Here is a 23931-nt window from a genome sequence, read left to right as displayed (position 1 = left end):
GAAGTGATGGGACCAGATGCCATGATCTTATTTTTTTTAAATGTTGAGTTTTAAGCCAGTTATCTCACTCTCTTCTTTCACTTTCATCAAGAGGCTCTTTAGTTCCTCTTCACTTTCTGCCATTAGAGGTTTATCATCTGCATATCTGAGGTTGTTGATATTTCTCCCGGCAATCTTGATTCCAGCTTGTAATTCATTCAGCTTGGCATTTTGCATGGTATACTCCACATAAAATTTAAACAGAGTGACAATATTCAGCTTTGACATACTCCTTTCCAAATTTCAAAACAGTCTGCTGTCCCATGTCCAGTTCTAACTATTGCTTCTTGACCTGCATACAGGTTTCTCAGAAGACAGGTCAGGTGGTCTGGTATTCCCATCTCTTTTAAGAATTTTCCAGTTTCTTGTGATTCACAAGGTCAAAGCTTTAGTATAGTCAATGAAACAGAAGTAGATACTTCTCTGGAATTCCCTTGCTTTTTCTATGACCCAATGGATATTGGCAATTTGATCTCTGGTTCCTCTGCCTTTTCTAAATCCAGCTTGTACATCTGGAAGTTCACAGTTTATATACTGCTGAAGCTTAGCTTGAAGGATATTGAGCATTACCTTGCTAGTATGTTAAATAAGCACAACTGTACAGTAGTTTGAGCATTCTTTGGCATTGGCTTTCTTTGAGATTAGAAAGAAAACTGACCTCTTCCAGTTTTGTGGTCACTGCTGAGTTTTCCAAATTTGCTGGCATATTGAGTACAGCACTTTAGCAGCAGCATCTTTTAGGATTTTAAATAGCTCAGCTGGAATTTCATCACCTCCACTAGCTTTGTTCATAGTGATGCTTCCTAAGGCCCAGGTGACTTCACACTCCAAGATGTCTGGCTCTAAGTGAGTGACCACACCACTGTGGTTATCCAGGTCATTAAGAGCTTTTTTGTATAGTTCTCCTGTGTATTTTTGCCACCTCTTCTTAATTGCTTCTGTCTCTGTTAGGTCATTGCCATTTCTGTCCTTTACTGTGCCCATCTTTGTATGAAACGTTCCCTTGGTATCTCCAATTTTCTTGAAGAGATCTCTAGTCTTTCCCATTCTATTGTTTTCCCCTATTTCTATGGATTGTTCACTTAAGAAGGCTTTGTTATCTCTCCTTGCTACCCTCTGGAACTTTGCATTCAAGTGGGTATATCTTTCCCTTTCTCCTTTGCCTTTTGCTTCTCTTCTTTTCTCAGCTATTTGTAAGGCCTCCTCAGACAACCACTTTGCCTTCTTGTACTTCTTCTTTGGGATGGTATTGGTCACTGCCTCCTGTACAATGTTACAAACTTCCAACCATAGTTCTTCAGGAACTCTGTCTACCAGATCCAATCCATGTTACAATTAATTCATAATTCAATAGTTTTACAAATCATAAAGAAGACCACATATAGATTCCATCCTAAATGGATGAGAATTCAAATACTTTTCTAATTTGTTACCAATAACAGAATCTATTTTCTAGGAACTGATGTTATAAATTAGTGACTTCCAGGTTGGTCTGTAAAATGCTTACACAAGATACACTAGTTAAATATTACTTTTAATATTTAATATTTAATAATGTGTTATTTGGTTCCCTGGTGGTTTCTAAAGTATGCTGCACATTAGAATCACCTAGAGAGTTCTCAAAAACTTTGATGTCCAGGTTGCATCCTGTATCAATTAAATCAAAATGTCCTGGCATAGGAGCCAGCATGGGTAACTTACAGACTTAAAGGAGGGACCAATTATACAGGTAAGTATTTTTTCTTCCAGAAATAATACAGTATTTATTCTTGCCACAATGACCTTTTAAGGAGTTAAAAGATGATTAGTCTTAATTGTTAATTACAAAACTTCTAAATCTAAAATGCATTTGCCATCAGTCCATCACTTTTTTATCATCTAAAAATCTGTAAATCGTATTTATCACAGAGTCATAGAATACCTGTACTGGGGCTTTGTTCAGCTGTCTGAGAGTTCTTATTCTTTGCCGAAGAAAGTCTTGTTGGACAAGGTTTTGATCCAAAAGTTGGAAATATGTCTGACCTACAATGAAACAAGATAATTTCAATAAACATTGAAGATCCAGAGCTATTAACGTTCTTATATAAAACATTCTCTATACTTTAATTAACTTACTAGCCTTAGATAATAAGGCAGCAAAAAGAATGAAAAAATAAGGCTAAGAATATTTCTTACTGGTATTCCTAGTTCACCTTTTGAACTTCCAACCTTTTCAACTTATCAGTTCAATTCAGTTCAGTTGTGCCTGACTCTTTGTGATGGGCTGTAGCACGCCAGGCTTCCCTGTCCATCACCACTCCCAAAGCTTGCTCAAACTCATGTCCGTCTAGTTGGTGATGCCATCCAACCATTTCATCCTCTGTCGTCCCCTTCTCCTGCCTTCAATTTTTCCCAGCATCAAGGTCTTTTCCAAGGAGTCAGCTCTTTGCATGAGGTGGCCAAAGTATTAGAGTTTCAGCTTCAGCATCAGTCCTTCCAATGAATATTCAGGATTGATTTCCTTTAGGATGGACTGGTTGGATCTCCTTGCAGTCCAAGAGACTCTCAAGAGTCTTCTCCAACACCACAGTTCAAAAACATCAATTCTTTGGCACTCAGCTTTCTTTACTGTCCAACTCTCACATCCATACATGACTACTGGAAAAACCACAGCTTTGACTATATGGACCTTTGTTGGCAAAGTAATGTCTCTGCTTTTTAATATGCTGTCTAGGTTTGTCATAGCTTTTCTTCCAAGGAGCAAGCATATTTTCAACATATGGTCAATCCTTAATTATTCATGAGAAGATTACCAAAGGAAATTAAGACACTGCAATTTGTGCTGTATAATCTTTCTTTGAATTATGCAAGCCCCTTTGCCACAGCAAGGCTGTGATTCATGAAGGGGATATGAAGAATACATCATTTAAAATGTCGGGCTGGAAGAATCACAACCTGGAATCAACACTGCAGGGAGAAATATCAATAACCTCAGATATGCTGTAGACGATATCATTCCAGTGGCAGAAAGCGAAAAGGAATTCAAAAGCCTCTTGATGAGGGTGAAAGAGGAGAGTGTAAAAGCTGGCCTGAAACTCAACATTACAAAAACCAAGACGGCATCTGGTCCCATCACTTTAAGGCAAAGAGAAGGGCAAAAAGTAGGAATAGTGACAAATTTTATTTTCTTGGGCTCCAAATTCACTGTGGATGGTGACTGCAGCCATAAAATTAAAAGACACTTGCTTTTCGGAAGGAAAGCTATGACAAACCTAGACAGCGTATTAAAAAGCAGAGTCATCACTTTGCCGACCAAGATTGATGCAGTCAAACGTAGTTTTTCCAGGAGTCATGTACGCATGTGAGAGCTGGACCATCAACAAGGCTGACTGCCAAAGAATTGATGCTTTTGAATTGTGGTGCTAGAGAAGACTCTTGAAAATCCCCCTGGATTGCAAGGAGATCAAAGCAGCCAATCCTAAAGGAAATCAACCCGGAATATTCATTGGAAGGCCTACTGCTGAAGCTCCAATACTTCGGCTACCCGACAAGACAAGCTGACTCACTGGAAAAGACCCTGATGCTGGGAAAGACTGAAGGTAAGATGAGAAGGGGAGAAAGAGAATGAGAAGGTAAAATAGCATCACCAACTCAGTGGACATGAATTTGAGCAAACTCAGTGAGACAGTGGAGGACAGAGGAGCCTAGTGTGATGGGGTCGCAAAGAGTTGGACATGACTTGGTGACTGAACAACAACAAATCTTTGCGTGTGTGTGTCGGAGGAGGGGAACCCAATCCAAAAACAGTCCATTCCAGGACTAAGCCAAATGATTCCAGTTATCTAAAATATTATCTACCTTCATATATAATATAGAAATAGGGACTTTATAATAAATAAGAGATCAGCAACAAGTGAATTTAGCAAATGCGTGCTTTCTTCCTGGACTATCTTTTGCTATTCTTTGACTTTATTTATTTTTTTTTTCATTCTTTGACTTTAAAAAGGCCTATAGGCCTTGTTTCACAAAGAAATCAAACTGAAGAATATTAAGTCTGTAGATAAGGGAACTGTTTAAAATCAATAAGAGCTAGTATGCCAATAAGTTAGTGATGGATATTATAAAGAAGAGATTTTACAAAGAAGTACAATTTTTGTAGGTGGGCAGGCATATTTATTAATTGGCCTAGTGAGAAATCAATGCTAAAAATTTTAAGAATAATTACTTTAGATTAGATGACTGTCAATTTACATTTATACTGGGTGTATTGGACTTGGATGAAAGAAAGTATTTCATACTATAGAAAAGTGTTTCTCAATAATTTTTCCTTCCTAATCTACATTAAGGATGAAAGCCCTATAGTCAATAGTAGTGACTTTCTTTGGCAAGGATTCTTAAGGCAGGATGTAAGCAGGTTGAGAATTACTGCTCTTAAACTAATAAAATTAAATGTGGAAATAGTAAATTCATTAAAGATAATTCAGTCCATAACTGAGGGTATACTGAATTCCTTTTACACAGAGCTCAATATCTGAAGAGATAACCTAATGAGACAACATCAGGAACAGTAAATTCTAAATGTTGTAATATAAACATGAACTTTCCTTCCCGACTGTGTTCCAGATTACTTACAGAACCTTGAAACTGTAAGAATATGTAATATAAAATTTCACATCTTTGGAAGATAAAGGAAAAACTTTAGGTCTAAAAGATAAATGTATATATTTTAAGTATCTGGTAACTTCACCAGCCCACACAGCCATTCCAAATTCATTTTGTAAATCTATTACATTATTCTACCCAGGTAATTACAACAAAGGAATTTCCAGTAAGAAAAAATTTCCAAATGCAAAATAAGCTGCTATTGAAGTTAAAAAATATGGGGAAGAAAATCTGGGATGAGACAAACCTTTCACAACAGACATAAAAATTTGTTTAATTCTATGTACTGCTGAAATAAAACACTCTTTCACGTTAATGTTCAGAGAACACCATCTTTCCTTTAAACATGTAATCTCTACCTACATTATTAGAGGTTCTAATTCACTTAAGTGAAAATAATTTAAATTTAATTTTAAATATTTACTTCTAATGTCAATAGCTATATATAAACATGGGCTTTCCAGGTGGCAACAGTGGTAAAGAACCTGCCCATCAACGTAGGAGATGTAAGAAATGCAGATTGGATCCCTAGGTAGGGAAGATGCCCTGGAGGAGGGCATGGCAACCCACTCCAATATTCTTGATTTGAGAATCCCACGGACAGAGGAGCCTGGTAGGCAGAGGGTCGCAAAGCGTTGGACACAACTGAAGCGACCTAGCAAACATATATATACATGGTATAGGATAAAATCAAAGGAAAACGAAATTAAACAGACCAACAACAACAAAGGTTAAAAAGGATGTGAAACAATTGAAACTGTTCATACATTGCTGATGGGGGTGTAAAACTGCAGAAGCATCTTAGAAAACTGTTTAGCAGTTATTTGAAAAGTTAAATGTCCATATACCCAAGACCTAACAATTCTACTCTTAGGTTATCGTCTAAAGTAAAGAGGAATGCACGTGAAACTAACAAAAAATTGCAAATCAAGTATAGTCCAATATAAAATAAAATTAAAAAAATAAATCACTAATATGAAATAAAGAGGGAAAGGATTCCCCAAAGCCCTAGAATAGGGTCAGAGACATTTTCAACAATCAAGGAAGGATCACTCTGAAGACTGGGAGGTTACTGAGGTAATCTGGGAAAGCCTGCCGAAGTGCTGTGCTGTCAGTGTGGAGTGATCAGGACTCCACTCCAGCTCTACTGTGGTAAGGGAACTCCCAAGAGGGCTACAAAAGCGATGACATGGAGCCCTAAACTCCCACAAGGAAATGGAGTAACAAAAAAAGAAGTAGTTGGGCAATGGCTGGGTGGAGTTTATCCACATTGAGAGGAAATTAGTGCTGAGTTTTAAACAAAAGCAGTAATATCAGCTATTAGTCGATTGCCAAAGAGTTAATGATACAGAAAAGAGCTAAAGGACAAACAGTATTAGGATAAATCTTAGATAGGCATAATAACAAGTGCAACTTTGAGACTAGGCTTTATATTAACTTAGTTGGGGTTTTGTTCTGTCTCTCCACCGACACCCCAAACTAAGGCTAAGCAAGGTAATATCTGTAAACTTTCCTGTTGTCTTTTAAATGTATTTCAATGTTTTAAAAACTAGTAAATAAATAATTTCAAAGTTTTAAAAAAATATGATATCAAGAGCTTCAGACTAAAAATTATAGATTAAAATTCATTTAACACATCAAAAAATAAAATACATTATTCTCTTCCCCTGGGGAGTTGTCGACAGAGAAGAAGTCAAGGATTCTTGGCTGTAAACTCCACTTTCACTGTAGGAACTGATATTTGGAGAGGAAGATCGAGACGGGGAATCCACAGTCAAGTCAAGCTTCATGGCGGAGTCTGGGCTTTCAAGATCAGAAGTACTGCCACTCAGTTTTGCTCTTTTCTTAGCTGCGCTATTACGAAGGGACCTAAGAGAGCTCTGCATCTAAGGAAAAAAAAAACTTTACAAATTAATTATATAAATAAAAGTTATCCTTAGATTTTAAAACTCTAATAACTAAACCGAGTTAGCCACTCTTCAACCTAACACTAACAAGATGGATGTTAAAATAACTATATATAGTATAAATACAGACTTCAGTACTCAGGTATTTATAAATAACCTCCTAGGCTAAAAGTTCCTTAAGAGGAAGGATCTCAAGATATTATTCATCATGCTATTTTCAGCACTGGGTATAATGACTAATACATTGTAAAAATTCAGTTCATAAAGTAGAATGATTGAATCAGATTGTAGACAGCCCAGCTGAAGTCATCTTAGGTCAACAGTGTGCTGACGTGGCTATTTAACAGTAATCAGTTTTCTAAATTTGAAGCTTACGTCAAGCTTGCCAGTGTTCAGAGAATAATAGATCAGTGTATATAACTTCTGAAGAAAAGTATTTACAAAAATGCAGAATAGAAATCTTCATTACATATATATTAAGTTTGGGAACAGAACCTTGAACAAATTAAGGAACTCAGAAATATACATAAATTATGTTTTGCTTACATTTTGATTAAGTATGGCCACTTCCCTAGTAAGTTCTTGGAAAGCTGAATATTTAAAAATAGTAGTATCTGTTTATATGTACTAATTATAAAAAAGAAATTACCTCTTCAATTACCCACTAAAAGGATTATTTTTAAGTTATCATAAAAAAATTACAAAAATACGTAGGATCAAATGAAATTTATGAGTTACATAGGAAAGTGTCTTTTTAAAACCATTCACAATATTGTAAAAAAGTACCTCTTCTGTAAGTTTCTTTTCTGCAAATAAATTCCATTTCTAGTACCATTGGAATATAACAGGAAAAACAAAAACAAAAAGAAAAAACCAAGGAAACTTAATAAGCAGTTAGAAGCTGGAATGAACAATTAATTAAGAACCAATTTTGGTTCTTTATAAGTCAGTTTCACACAGGCTTAATGTTAGCTTTTTAAATAAATACACATTAATTTTTTTTTGAGTCAACTATTAGTACCGATGCCTCAGATCTTAAAAATGGGCTAAACTAAGACCATAATAAGACCATGAAATACCATCACTGGGTGTTTCAGTTTACATATTTAATGAAAAACACTTTCAAGCCTGACATCAGACAAATTGAAATGCTAAAAAGGAAGCATCTGTGAAAACAGTGCTCTAAATCCAAAGTAATAGAGCAGCCACATTCCTTCTCTGGCATAATTAATATGCATAGCTATCATGTTGGCAATATATTTTTATAGCATAAATGGAGTTATCTAGGATTCGAAGGTGAATATAAAATATGACCTCAATTCCATAAAGATAAACTTGTACATATGCACAAGGGATATGCTCAAGAATGTTTACTGCAGCATTGTTTACAATAGCAAAAGATGAGGAATAAGCCAAAATCAATTATATGAATGTGCTGTGCTCTATTTCTGTATTACAGTTACACGTGTATGCGTGCTAAGTCACTTCAGTTGTGTACGACTCTTTGTGACCCTATGGACCGTAGCCCAGCAGGCTCCTCTGTCATGGGATTCTCCAGGCGAAAATACTGGAGTGGGTTGCTGTGCCCTATTCCAGGGGATCTTTCTGACCCAGGGATCGAACCTGTGTCTCTTATTTCTTCCTGCATTTTCAGATGTTGTTTACCACTAGTGTCACCTGGGAAACTCATACATTATATATACTATACATTACAATACATATATACTATATATTATATATATTGTAATATATATTATATACATTGTAATGTATAGGAATACATTATGAATAAATGCATCAAATATTAATATATTAACATAAAAAGTACAGAAATACATAAAACACAAATTAATGGTAATAGTGGTTGTCTCTGGTGAAGAGGAAAGAGAAACTGGATTGGGGAGGGAACTACGTTATGTTTCATTTATTTAAAAAGTAGGAAAAATATGACAAACTGTTCATTTGGGGGGGCTTAGTGCATACGTGTATTGCTGCATTATTTGTATTTTTGATTTTAAAAGGAATAACATGTGTACGGAAGAAACATTGAAAGGAAAGACATTAGTGTGTTAACGATGAACTATTCAGGGTAGTGTAATCTAGTGTGATAAATTTTCTTCCTAATACTTCACTATAGTTTCCATGTTTTCTACTGTAAACACATAGAATATTTTTACAATAAGACAAGATGTTATGGAATTCAAAGTACTTGATTTTTCCTTAAATGACAACTATTATATTACAAACAACTACAAGCATTTAGAAATTATTGAAAATATTTGGTTCTAACCTCTTCTTGATCCAAATCTTTATCCCTGATATTTAATTCTGAAAGATCAACTGTAAGATTATCTTTTTCACTCTTCCAAATGTCATCAGGCTCTTTCTTTTTGGGTCCCACTGTGCTTAGATCAGCTTTATCAGGCAAAAGGCTGATTCCCCGTGGTATGGGAGGTACAGGTTTGGTCCCATTTAAGCCTCGTCGGGAAGATGGTGATCTCACCAAAGCAGGAGTAAGTTGAACTTGAGGTTTCTCTTGAGAATTTTCTCCTGCGTGGAAAAGGCACATTACTTCTTTTACTTCTTTTCTTTTTTCAACTTCAAGTTGAAAAACAAGTTAGCATTAAAATCACGTGTTTAGAATTAGTTGTTTTTAAATTAAAAAGCACACTATATTATATTAGAAATAAAGATTGCTACTTGAGATAAAAAACAAGAAATTGTTCCCTAACAAATATAACAAAAATGGACCACCCAGAATCCTTTCATACAAAATACAAATATTATAAACCAAGTGAATTTTTTTTTTTTTGGCTATGCTGCTCAGCTTGTAGGATCTTAGGTCCCCAAACAGGGATTGAATCCGGGCTGTCAGCAGTGAAAGCTCATAGTTCTAATCACAGGACTGCCAGGGAACTTCCTGAAATGTCTATCTTCATACACATCACCATGACTTTCATATAGTAAAGTCCATAATAACCTAGAAACGTTAATGATTTGGCTTGATTTAAGCAACACTTGATGTAAGCACACTTGAATGACCACTATGTGCAAAGCAGTAATACTGGGCACTGAGGAGAACAAGTTAAACAATATTTCAGCTTTCAATACAGTATCTGATTTTGGAGGAAAGACAAATACAGAAAAAAATTATCAGAAGAAAATGAAGGCTCAATGCTAAAAGACAGTAACAAAATCGGCTGACTATGCAATAAATTGATGTTATGGTTATAAACTAGAGTATTCGTGCTGTGGGGTAGTTTAAAAGTGAAATATTTGACCTTAGGGGTTGGGGTTAGGGAAGCATTTGGGACATGGGACTCACCTTTCACAGACTTTCTGAAACTGAATCTGTCTTGAATAAACATACATGCTAATATTATGATTTGGGCATGGGCTATTGTTAAGGATATTTTAGTTGATAACAAACAGTAGTGTGTGTGCGCTCAGTCGCTCAGTCATGTTTGACGCTTTGTAACACCATGGACCATAGCCTGTCAGGCTCCTCTGTCCATGGAATTTTCTAGGCAAGAATACTGGAGTGGGTTGCCATTTTCCTACTCCAGGAGATCTTCCTGAACGTGCATCTCTTGTGTCTCCTGCATTGACAGGCAGAGTCTTTACCACTGTGCCACCTGGGAAGCCCAACAAACAGTAGAAAACCCATCAAAATAATTTTGATAATAACATTCAATAAATGTTGAATAAATACTAGACACTGAGGTAAATATATGAACAATATTTTATATTTGTAAAGCTAAAACTTGTTATTAGGCTCTCAGACTGTTCATATTCATGTCCATTATAAAGCACTATTATTTATTTAGTTTTACAAAAGGGTTCTGAAGTGGCAATACAAGAAAAAAAAAGAAATGACAATCTTAACTGAATTTTATATTACACATTTGATCTACTGAACATTCCATTAATATTTTGCTAAATATTTACTAATTCAGAGAAATAAAATGCAATTTATAAGCTTTTAAAGATCTGACAACCCTAACTTCAAATAATTATTCAAACGTACAAATATTTGAACAAAGTATTAATTTTTACCATCACATATACCTGTAGGATCCGATGATTTTTGGCTGACAAGCTTTTTTTGTGGACTTGGCTTTGAAAGCCCTTCAAAGCTTTTAAGAGGCCAGGAACTTGAGAAATTAATGGAATTATCTTGAGACTTCTTTGGAGACACAGTAAGAGACGTGTGCTTTGGACTAGTTCGAGGTGACGAGAGAGGATAGGATGGAAGAAGGACGGCTCCTGAACTTGAATTTGGACCAGAGTATGATGAAGAACGCTCTGTTTGACCACCAAATGTTTGCTGTGTCTTACTACTGAAACATAGGCTAGCACAAACTGTAATAAGACAAAAGAGAATGTTATTTATTTATACACATCTTCTAAGTTTTAAGTTTTTTTGCTTTTCACATTCAAGTTTTTAATCCTATCTGGCATCCATACTTTTGCAGGTAAAAACCTAATTTAACTTTCTTCTTTAGATACACTGGAGTTCTCCCAGTGCCAGTTTTTGAGCCAGCCATTCTTTTCCTTGCATCTATAAATCTCCCATGTGTATATTTAAGTCTATTCTTAGGTGCTTCTTATGGGTTCCATTAACCTTTTTTCCTGTTTCTACAGTAGTACCACCATGTTTTATTTATCCTCACACTGATAAGTCTCCTTCCATTTTTTTCCAGTTTTGAGAGATGGCTGACATACATTACTGTATAAGTTTAAGGCATACACCATGATGGTTTGACATATATATAGTAGCTGTTTAGTCTGCAAGTCATCTCCAACTCTTTGCAACCCAGGGGCTGCAGTGTGCCAGGCTTTTCTGTCCTTCACAGTCTCTAGGGAGTTTGCACAAACTCATGTCCATTGAGTCAATGATGCCATCCAACCATGTCATCCTCTGTCACTCCCTTCTCCTCCTGCCTTCAATCTTTCCCAGCATCAGGATGTTTTCCAATTAATCAGCTCTTTCCATTAGGTAGCCAAAGTATCGAAGCTTCAGCTTCAGCATATATAGAGAATGAAATGTATATGTATGGTGAAATGATTAACAAGATAGGTTCAGCTAACATCTTCTGACATAGATAAAATGAAAAGAAAAAAGGAAAAAGAACTTTCTCCTTGTGATGAGAACTCTTAGAATTTATTCTTGTAACAACTTTTCTATATGCCACACAGCAGTGTTAACTATAGTCATCATATTGTCTCCTTCCATTTTGATCCTCTTTAGAATTATCTAGGTCATCCTTGGTCCTCTGTTCTTTCATATGAGTTTTGGGGTTAGCTTGCCATGCTCCATTAAAGATCCTGTTGAGATTTTGATAGAAATGAAATTGAGTTTCCTTGTTTAAAAATATAGGATTGCAAAAAAAATGCACGATCTCTTTTAATTTATGCAGGCCTTCTTTTATGTCTCTCAAAACAGTATTTTAGCTTTCATAATGAATGTCTTTTGTTAGGCCTCCATATACTTACAAATTTTGTTGATAACTGTAATTTCTTTCTTAAAAATCAGTTTCTGAATATTCCTGGTATCTGGGAACTTTACTCACCTTTCTGTTTGGGTTTTATATCTAGCAATCTTGCTAAATCACTTATTATTTTAATAGTTTTCTGTATATCCTTCTGGACTTTTTTATATAGATAATCCAAAAATGATAATAATATTAATGATGAAAACTACAACGGCAATGATGAGAACTAATCTTTATTGAGCTAATATTCATGTGCCAGGGGTGTTCCAAGTATTTTCTATGTATTAACTAATTTAATCTTCACAACAATTCTGTGGGGGAAGGTACCATTCCTATTTTATGGATTAAAAAAAAGGACAGAGTAAATTGCTAAAAATCACATACTAAGGAAATTACTGAATTTAAGCTCTCTGGCTCCAATCCTGTGCTCTAAACCACTATATTACACCATGTTTTATCTGCTTAGAAAGCTACACCTTCCAAGACTGAACCAGGAAAAAAGCAGATAATATGAACAGACCAATTACTGGTAATGAAATAGAATCAGTAATTTTAAAACTCCCAACAAACAGAAGTCCAGGACCAGTTGACTTTCACAGGTGAATTTTACCAATTTACCTATCCTTCTCAAACTATTAAAAAAAAATTACAGAGGAAGGAACACTTCCATATTCATTACATGAGGACCACAGCACTCTGGTATCATATCCAGTGGAAAACATCACACAAAAAAGAAAACTGCAGGCCAACATCACTGATAAACATAGATGTAAAAATCCTCAAGAAAACACTAGTAAACCAAGTTCAACAATACATTAAAAGGTTCCTACACCATGATCAAGTGCATTTATGCCAGAGATGCAATAATTTTTCAGTATCTATAAATCAATGTGATATATACCACATAACCACATAACTTCAATAAATTGAAGAATAAAAATCACATGATCATATCAACAGATGCAGAAAAAGCTCTCAATAAAACCCAACATCATGTATAACAAAACCTCTCCAGAAAGTGCTCACAGGGGGAACCTACCTGAACCTAATGAAGGCCACATATAACAAACACACAGCTAACACCATACTCAATAGTGAAAAGCTGAAAACATTTCCTCTAAGATTAGGAACAAGACAAAGATACATACTCTCACCACTTTTATTCAACATAGTATTTGAAGTCTTAGTCACAGCAATGAGAGAAGGAAAAGAAATAAAAATAATCCAAATTGGAATGGAAGAAGTAAAACTGTCATTGTTTGCAGATGACATGATACTACATACAGAAAATCCTAGAGACACTACCAGAAAACTACTAGTAATCATCAATGAATTCAGCAAAGTTGCAGGATACAAAATATACAGAAATCTGTTGTAATTCTATACAATAACAACAAACTTTCAGGGAATTCCCTGGCAGTTCAGTGGTTAGGATTCTGTGCTTTCACTGTCAAGGCTCTGGGTTCAATCCCCAGTTGGGGAACTAAGACTAAGATTATACAAGTCATGTGGCATAGTCAAAAATAAAACAAAACTATCAGAAAGAGAGAAAGGCAACAATCCCATTTACTATCGCATCAAAGAGAAAAAAATACCTAGAAATAAACTTAACTAAGGAGGCAAAAGACCCATACTTGTAAAATGATCAGATAATGTTGAAAGAAATTAAAGATGACACAAATAGATGGAAAGATATTCTGTGTTCTTAGATCAGAAGAATTAAGATTGTTAAAATGACCACACTACCCAAGGTAATCTACAGATTCAGGGCAATCCCCATCAAGAGACCAATGGCATTTTTCACAGAACCACAACAGAAAATTTTTTAATTTGTATGGAAACACAGAAGACCCCAAATAACCAATTCAATCTTAAGAGAGAAGAAGAGAGCTGGGGGAATCGTAGTGCTAAGAAAACTGGACAGTTACATGTAAAAGAATGAGATTAGAACATTTCTGTAACACCACATAAAAAATATAAACTCAAAATGGATGGAAGACCTAAATGTAAGACCATATACTATAACATCCCTAATAGAAAAGATAGACAAAATACACTCTGACATAAATCACAGCCGTATTTTTTTTAATCTAGCTCTTAAAATATAGGAAATAAAAGCAAAGATAAACAAACGGGCCTCCAGGCTTTTGTACAGCAAAGTAAACCATCAACAGAATGAAAAACCGTGCTGCTGCTAAGTCGCGTCCAACTCTGCGCCTCTATGGACTGGAGCTCTCCAGGCTCTTCTGTCCACGGGGTTCCCCAGGCAAGCATACTGGAGTGGGTTAGCGTTTCCTCCTCCAGGGGATCTACCTGACCCAGGGGTTGAACCCTCATATCCTACACCTCCTGCATTGGCAGGTGCACTCTTTACCACTGAGCCTCCTCGGAAGCCTCTGCTAACATCAAGGAAATGCAAATCAAAACCACGAGGACGTGTAACCCCACATCTGTCAGAATGGCTATCATCAAAAAGTACACAAATAACAAATGTTGGCAGTGATGTGAAGAAAAAGGTACCCTCAGACAATGTTGGTGGGAACGTAAATTGGTGCAGCCACTGAGGAAAACAGTACAGAGGTGTCTCAAAAAACTACAAAGAGAACCATAATATGACCCAGCAATTCCATTTCTGGGTATATATTGGGGAAAAAAAAGGCCACAACACTAATTCAAAAGGATACATGCACCCCAATGTCCATAGCAGCATAATTCACAATAGCCAAGATATGGAAGCAACCTAACTGTCTCTCAACAGATGAACTGTTAAAGAAGATGTGGTATATATTAACAGTGGAATACTACTCAGCCATAAAACAATAAAAGTTTGCCATTTGGTGCAACATGGATGGACTTGGAGGCTATATTATGTTAACTGAAGTAAGTCAGACAGAAAAATAAATACTATTTGATATTACCCCCTTCATGGACCACAGCCTTGTTGTGGCAAAGCGGCTTGCATAACTCATTGAAGCTATGAGCTATGCTGTGCAAAGTCATCCTAGACAGAATGGTTATAGTGAAGAGTTCTGACAAAACGTGGTCCACTGGGGGAAAGAATGGCAATCCACTCCAGTATTCTTGCTGCAAGGACCCCATGAACAGTATGAAAAGGTAAAAAGATATGACACTGAAGATAAGCCCTCTAGGTTGGAAGGTATCCAATACACTACTGAGAAAGAACAAACGGCAATTACTAACAGTTCCAGAAGAATGAAGCAGATAGGCTGAAGCAGAAATGACAGAGACATCACTTTGCTGACAAAGATCCATATCGTCAAAAGTACAGTCATGTATAGATGTGACAGCTGGACTATCAAGAAGGCTGAGCACCAAAGAACTGAGGCTTTTGAATTTTGGTGCTGGAGAAGACTCTTGAGAGTCCCTTGGACTGCAAGGAGATCAAACTAGTTAATCCTAAAGGAAATCAACTCTAAATATTCATTGGAAGGACTGTTGCTGAAGCTGAAGCTCCAATACTTTGGCCACCTGATGTGTAGAGCCAACTCATTGGAAAAGACTCTGATGCTGGGAAACAGTGAAGGCAGGAGGAGAAGGGGTGGCAGAGGATGAGATGGTTGGATGGCATCACTGACTCAATGGGCACGAATCTGAGCAAACTCCATGAGATAGTGAAGACAGGGGAGCCTGGCATGCTGCAGTCCACAAGGTTGCTAAGAGTCAGACACTCAGCGACTGAAAAGCAACAATATATATCACATATATGAATCTAAAAAATACAACAAACTAGTGAAGATAGTAAAAAAAAAAAAATCAGACTCACGGATACAAAGAACAAACTAATGATTACAAGTAGGGAGAGAGGTGGGGGGAGGGGCAATATAGGGTTGGGGAATAAGAGATAGGATATAAAATAAGAGATAAGATATAAAACTATTATATATAAAATAAGCTACAAGGATATATTTTACAACACAAAGAATACAGCCATTATTTTATAACTATAAATGGGATATAACTTTAAAAATTGTGAATCACTACATTGTACACGCGTAACTTAAATAATACTGTAAATCAACTACACTTCAACTTTAAAAAAGGCAATCTGTAATTTTTTTAGAGGTTCCTTCCAATTTTCTTTATATCTTTTTGAAGAGTTTCCAAGACAACAGACTTAGCTTATTATATAACAAAACATTTTTCTGAAGACATAAATGACTAAGTATGTGTTAATCACTCAGTCTTATCCAATCTTTGTAACCCCAGGCTCCTCTGTCCATGAAATTCTCTAGGCAAGAATACTGAAGTGCGTTGCCATTTCCTTCTCCAGGGGATCTTTCCCACCCTGGGATTGAACCTGGGTCTCCTGCATTGCAGGCAGATTCTTTACCATCTGAGCTGCAAGGGAAGCCATGTATGTATGACTTATATTATTTGACTATGTATGTCATATACTATTTACTTTTAATTCATATCTAACATGCTTAGGACCTCTACCTCTACCTAAACCTTACAGGAGACTTAAATGGTCACAAATTTATATATACAACCTACTAGTAAGTTAAATCTTGACTTTAGAAAAACATAATATTCCTTTAGTAGCTGCTCTAATAGGTATTCTGAGAGGTTACCAAAACCAAAGACACTCTGAAGATCTTATTACACTGACAGTGGAGGTTGTCTACAAAGGTAACGTAAGCATTCAGGGACATCTGGAAACAGAAGAGACGAAGCAACACAGAGAAGCCTCTCTATTTCTACTAATCAGCAGTCTCAAAGGTATCCTGTCCAGACTTGGGGAAAAAATCTCTATCATTAAGAAAGACAAACTAAAAAAGAGAGATAAACTATCTTAGTGTGAATAACACCATAAAGAAAAACTTTATGTAGTCATGTGGCCCTTTGGAGTGGGTAGAAGAAAGGGTGGCTAAAGTGGAAGTGCTATATTAACTCCATCTTCTTTATTAATTTCAAATAAGCATTGTTTTTTCATCAATAAATAAAGACAGACATACATCCTGATCACTCAGAAAATTTTAGTAAAGGATATACAACAACAAAGTATTTCCAAAATTTCTGAGTTTATCCTATTTCTAAGTAACAACTGATATAGCTATTAACTAGCATAGACATGGAAGACATGCCTTCAAATCCAAAATTCATATGTCTGACAGCCAGCCTCAAACTCTCCCTCTTGTTCTATCTTATGAATATGTAAGATATCTAAAATGATAGCTAGTTAAGCAGTCATGGGTCCTAATAGGAAACATAATAAATTCTAAATAGCTTTAAAATTTAAAACTTTTATGGACGCATGTATATGGAATTTAGAAAGATGGTAATGATAACCCTATATGCGAGACAGCAAAAGAGACACAGATACACAGAACAGTCTTTTGGACTCTGTGGGAGAAGGCGAGGGTGGGGTGATTTGAGAGAATAGCATTGAAACATGTATATTATCATATGTGAAACAGATCGCCAGTCCAGGTTCGATGCATGAGACAGGGTGCTCAGGGCTAGTGCACTGGGAGGACCCAGAGGGATGGGATGGGGAGGGCTGGGGGCAGGGTTCAGTATGGGGAACACATATACACCCATGGCTGATTCATGTCAATGTATGGCAAAAACCACTACAATATTGTAAAGTAATTAGCCTCCAATTAAAATAAATAAATTAAAAAAAAAAAGTTATGGAAAATAACTGTCTTCTGCTACTACAGTACTCCTTATGGGATAATTTTATTTTTAATTACTTGGTATGAAAATGTTCATCTCTACCATGAGTTTCTAAAGTTTCTAATCAGTCATATTTATATCAAGAATACTAAACCTAACATTTCAGTTTAACAGTTATGAAAAATTTGATTAAAAATAAAACATCCTTTTCTGTAGTAAGTATAATTATACAAAATAACATATTAGATTTGGAAACCCCACAAAATATTTATAAATCATATATATTCAAATAAAGTTGGAATTTAAACCTTTATCTTGATGACTGTTGGTTGTTCCCAGGTACTGTAAGTCAGAATCCACACTGCCAGTTTTACCACATATCTGTGAAAATCCAAGTTGTCCGCATTTCCCAGAGAGATTTGTCTGATGAGTCCCACTAGTGCCTTTGGAAGGAGAAGAAAAACATAAAATCAAAAGTTTACTTCATGAACACAACTAATTTCACAAATGTTGGTGTCCTTTGTGTGGGAATAAATTTAAGAGTATATGTACATTAAGCCAGGCAGGCAAGAAAGATTTGCCTGCAATCAGATTTGCTGTTGGCAGATCTGATTAGTGACAGGGGTTAAAGGACAGAAGACAGACTGGTCAGGTACAGAGAAAAGAAAAATACGTTGAAAAATACAAACAAAGGCAGTTTCTTCCTATATGTTCCCCTCTCTCACCATGGAAGGTTTCTCTGGACCTCAATTACCTTCTTCCCAGGATTTGTAGTAAATTTACACTCTACTCAAAAAGGTCTACTGCGGGACTCTTTTTCTTTCTTTCCTAACATGTAACACACATTCATGTACTTTCCAAGCTTACCCAGGCGTATTTTCCAGATCCCTTCCCTCCCACCTGTGACTCTTTAAGGTTATTCCTGGGCAGGGGAATAAGTCTGAAGGAAAAAAGGTGATATTGACCTCTCTGATGTTTAGTTAATTCTCTATGTAAAATTCCTTGTATGTAGTTCTAAAATTCTGATTTTTATAATTCTGTGATTTCAAGCCCCTTTATCCAGCATGAACTGGATGTCTGCTAAGTTAATTCTTCACTCTATACTCTGGTTATGTAAGAATTGGACTATAAAGAAAGTTGAGCACTGAAGAATTGATGCTGTTGAACTGTTGTGTTGGAGAAGACTCTTGAGAGTCCCTTGGACTGCAAGAAGATCCAACCAGTCAATCCTAAAGGAAATCAGTCCTGACTGACTGGAAGGACTGATGCTGAAGCTGAAACTTTGGCTATCTGATCTGAAGAACTGACTCACTGGAAAAGACCCTGATGCTGGGAAAGATTGAAGGCAGGAGGAGAAGGGGATGGCAAAGGATGAGATAGTTGGATGGCATCACCGATTCAATGGACATGAGTTTGAGCAAGCTCTGGGAGTTGGTGATGGACAGTGAAGCCTGGCGTGATGCAGTTCATGTGTTCACAAAGAGTTGGACACGACTGAGTGACTGAACTGAATTAAATACTCTGGTTATACTTTCTCCCTAAATCTTGCCTCACTACCAACCACAAACCCTCCCACAAACCCTTCTCTTCTCTAAAATTCAGCTCAAGTTCAACCTCTTTCTTGGAGTTATCATAAACCACTTCAATACCTATGATCTCTTCCTTCCTTGAACTGCTATAGTACTTATAATTTATATCATTCAACCTAACATTAAGTTACATGCTGTCTTATTCTCTATTTAAAATCTGTACAGTTCGGTAAGAAATTCTAGATTATACAAAAAAACACAGGCTTTATAAAAATCCCAAGCAATGCTTCAAACGTAACTGGATATATTCTTGCATTTCTTTTTCTCTATCAAATAAACACTCAACTACACAATCATTGGAAGACCTCGTTTTTATATGAAAATATTATGGAATTTTATTACATAAAGATCTACAAATTCTCCTAGGGTAACAATGTTTTCTAAATATTGTGTCATAGCCAATAAATTTCAATAACTGGTATCACTTGGATCTTAAGTAAAAGACAAACTCAATCTTTATCTCATACTCCACTTTCCACTCCTAAATGATTTCCTTTTGTCAACACATTACCATTTTTCTAATTACCTGGGTGCTAAGTCTAGAAATCTTTCTCTACTCCCCTTTTTCCTATTTTGTGTCATCATCATATTTTTCTGATTATTCATTTCTATTTAATCTGTAAACAACCTTGTCACCCTAGTTGCTTTGTTCTTTAATGAAACAAGTCTCCATTAGCTCCCTATAGCTTACAAGTACTAGCTCAAATTTTTGAATCTAGCACACAAGGGTTCCCCATATTCCAATTTCTCTTTGACCACCTAAAATGAATCTTACCTTTAGACTGCTGTCAGAAATCTCAAGCCCATTCCCAGCCTTTGCTCTCCTCATACCTCCCCTTAACATCTGGAATCACACATATATCCCAAAAAGATGCAGCTCAGGTATTATCTCCTCTTTAATGATTTTTCTGTTAAGGCCTATGACAGTGACAATGTCCTCAGAATAGTATAATATTTACTTTCTATAACACTTATTTTAGGCAACTAAACATCTTTCCAGTTGCTCTGGCCAAAAAAACCTTAGAGCACTTTCAACCTCCCTCTCACACTCCTACACAACACATCAGCAAATCATAGTAACTGTACCTTTGACTTATACTCAGAATCCAATCACTTTTCACTATAATCACTGCTGCATTGGTTAAAACTTCCATTGACTCCAGCCTGGATCATAACAGACTCCATGTTTTTTTTCCTTGCCTGCATTAATCTATTTCAAATGCAACATCCCCCAAGTCTGGAAAGCAAGCCAACTGATGTTACTTCTTTCCCCAAAATATTCTTCAATATTTTGAGGCCCATTCAACAGCTTATTAGGCCTTAAATAGGAACCCATATTATTCTCTTCAATTTAATTTTCTACTTCTCTTCCCCTTACTCGTTTCATTCCAGATTTACTAGCTTCTTCGATCTATCTCAAATATGTCCTGTACTCTGCACTAACTGTTCCCTCTTTTTGGAATCATTTGCTGTTCTCTCATGGTATCTATGTGGTTTGCTCCAAATATTATTCCCTTCTCAATATGGCCTTCTTTCATCACACTATTTAAAATAGGCCCTCCTCTATATTCCTCTTCTTTGCTTATTTTTTTTCAAAGCATTTATCACCATCTAATTTATTCTGCTTTGCATTTATTTTATGTTTGCTTTGTCCCAACTAGAATGTAAGATCTATTAGGCAGAAAGTTTTCCCTATTTTGTTGACTGCTATATCCCCAGATTCCATAGTGGTTCATTGGTAAAAAAAATCTGCCTGCCAAGCAGGAGACACAAGTTCAATCCCTGGGTTGGGAAGACCCCTTGGAGAAGGAAATGGCAAACTATTCCAGTATTCTTGCCTAGGAAATCCTATGGACAGGGAAGCCTGGCGGGCTACAGTCCATGGACAACAGCAAATATACCCAGTATTTAGAAAAGTATCTGCACATACTTAGAAACATATCTGTACATAGGATATACTCAGTAAACATGGGTTGTTGATGAAGCAAATATTGCCTTACATTAATACCCAAAGGGTTTCAATGAGAAACCCTCCCAGGATCTTATGAGACAATTAGGTCGAACTGTCCATTTTTATCAGGTCTTTAACAAATATTACTGAATTTGAACTGTCTACCAGATTATAAGTTCTAAGAGGTTCTGAATGACCTATGAAGATTAGAGAAATCTTTAACTTAGTTCAACATGTTCATTACCTGAAACTTTCACTTACCAGCAGCACACATAGGAAGAGAATCTGGGTTAAATTCCCGACTATTCTGAAATAAGGATCTTGACACTCTTTTTCTGCTAAAACATAAATCATCATTGACTGGCATTCCTTGAGACGGCTTTAATTTTGGAGATGGAATGAAATCATATGCTGTAAACTATAAAAACAGAATAACAAATTAGCAAATGTAGTTAAGTCCTCTTGGTAATGAATATGATGGAATAATTTAGACCTAATTATGAAATTCAGATTAAAAGAAAAAAATTAATAAATGTATCAAATATACAATGATACAAATAAACATCCACATATAGTACACCAGCAGTATTTTTTCATGCTATGATATAAATGCTAATTTTTTTTTCCTTTCTTAAATCTTACCCCAAACGTTTTCTGTACCTTACCTTCCTAGAGTACACAACTGGTAGCTAGGAAGGAAAGAATGCAAATGACAAAAAGAGTGAAATGATGACTTGAATAAAGGAAAGAACATTTCTGATTCAGCAGCATGGCCTGTCACACTATGCCATCTTTGAGCAGTGGACAATCAATGCTAGTTGAAGGCCACTGAACCAGCAAGCATCCCACTTTACTCTTCTTACTGAGGCAAATTTACTATCCATAATCTGCAGCCCAAATGTAAATGTAATCTATATCATGGTTCCCTTAGAAGATTTTTATGAGAGGTCTTTTAGTTAAAACCAAAATCATAATACTTAAATATGCTTAGTACTTTATAATTTCCAACTCCTTTTCCACATACCCAGTTTGATCTGTAAGGTACAAGAGTGCCAGAATAAAATTCTGAAACTCAACCTAATCATAGTTAAAGAACTATGTAAAAGCATGATTCAAGTGTTAAGACTCCTTCACCAATAATGGCCTCGACTGTTCTGGATCATTTCACACTGATCATGGCTACAGAACATTTTAAAAACTGAGTGAACAGACAAGAAATTTTATTTACTGTCCTTATAATTTGGAGCTTAAAGACACAATCAAATCTACACATGCAGTGAACTGTAAGTCTTCTCAGGTATCCTTAGCAAACTTTGTAAAGTGTCAAATAGCAATGAAATACAATAAAATTACAGATACATCTATTTGAAAACTTCTAAGCTACTTGACTATTACAAGATTAAGATTATCAAATAGATAACAAGTAACTTGTTATTCCTCATCAAATTTTGTGAGAAAACTGTTAACTCGTTCAAAAATTAACCCCCCAAATACTAGTAAGAAGTAATGAATGCTTCAGCTGAAAAAGGCCTGACTTTACTTTCTCAAAATCCAATATTATAATTTCTGAGACTGATTATAGGCTTCCCTGCGAGCACAGTGGTAAAGACTGCACCTGCAGTGTAGGAGACATGGGTTCAATCTCTAGTTTGGGAAGATCCTCTGAAGAAGGAAATGGTAACCCACTCCAGTATCCCAGCTTGGGAAATCCCATGGACAGAGAAGCCTGGTGGGCTATAGTCCGCCAGGGCTGCAAAGAGTCAGACATGACTTAGTGACTAAACAACAATGATGACTGATTTTATAGTAGTCAGAATGAAAAGAAGGGAGCCTCCCAACCCAGGGATCGAACTCAGGTCTCCTGCATTGCAGCGGATTCTTTACCAGCTGAGTCACCAGGGAAGCCCATGAAAAGGACACAATGGAATAAAAATGAAACCAATTACAGTCAACTTTTGATTAGATACATTAAAAGAAAATATACTAACCCAGTTAATATCATGAATAATACAGAAATAATTCTCCAGTACAGAATGCATTTACATTAGATTTACTCTGTAATTAATCTCTTTTTAAAAAAACTTTTTTATATTGGAGTATAGTCAATTAACAAGGTTATGATAGTTTCAGGTAGACAGTAAAGGGATGCAGCCATACAAATAATATATCCATTCTCTGCTTAACTCCCCTCCCATCCAGTAATTAATTTCTACTTAGAGAACAGAACATTAGAATGTATGACAGTGAATACAACAACTAGTGATAGTGGTAATGAGGGTGGACATAAAGTGGGTAGCGGTAGCAGTGTGTGGCATTTTCCAGAGTTTTGGAGAAGTCAGTCAGGAATTACACTCTGCTGTAGAAAAATCTGCAAATATTTGAAAGCAGACTGTAGGACATACCAATTATTATTAACATGAGAGGTCCTTTATGCTCTTTCTCAAAAGTAGGTAAATTATTTTCATCAGGATAAGCTTTGATGGGACTAAACAATAAACAAGGGAAAAGGAATGAGTTAGCATAAGTGGGAAAAGTACACATATAGTTTGCAAAAGTTCTGAGCTAAATTTACAAAATATGAAGCAGTCTGTTTAAGGGATCTTATGACACTCAGAAGGACAGAACTGAGTTTTCAGTGTTTGAAGTTAATGTCTTAAAATATAATTCAT

General features: G+C 36.0%; 1 protein-coding gene across 2 annotated transcripts in view; it reads right to left on the bottom strand.

Moving 5' to 3' along the window:
• TOGARAM1 (TOG array regulator of axonemal microtubules 1) overlaps nt 1-23931 on the bottom strand; it is a 75924-nt gene that overhangs the window by 40337 nt on the left and 11656 nt on the right. For both annotated transcript variants that reach the window (XM_061159219.1, XM_061159220.1), the window contains exons 2-7: nt 21524-21680; nt 18031-18165; nt 10656-10949; nt 8878-9137; nt 6334-6566; nt 1961-2061 (exon numbers count right to left, since the gene is read on the bottom strand). In XM_061159219.1, coding sequence (XP_061015202.1) covers nt 1961-2061; nt 6334-6566; nt 8878-9137; nt 10656-10949; nt 18031-18165; nt 21524-21680 — 1180 coding nt within the window. The remainder of the gene's footprint in view (nt 1-1960; nt 2062-6333; nt 6567-8877; nt 9138-10655; nt 10950-18030; nt 18166-21523; nt 21681-23931) is intronic.

This window comes from Dama dama, chromosome 13 (assembly GCF_033118175.1).
Source record: "Dama dama isolate Ldn47 chromosome 13, ASM3311817v1, whole genome shotgun sequence".
NCBI lineage: Eukaryota > Metazoa > Chordata > Mammalia > Artiodactyla > Cervidae > Dama > Dama dama.
This window is presented reverse-complemented; position numbering and strand designations above follow the sequence as displayed.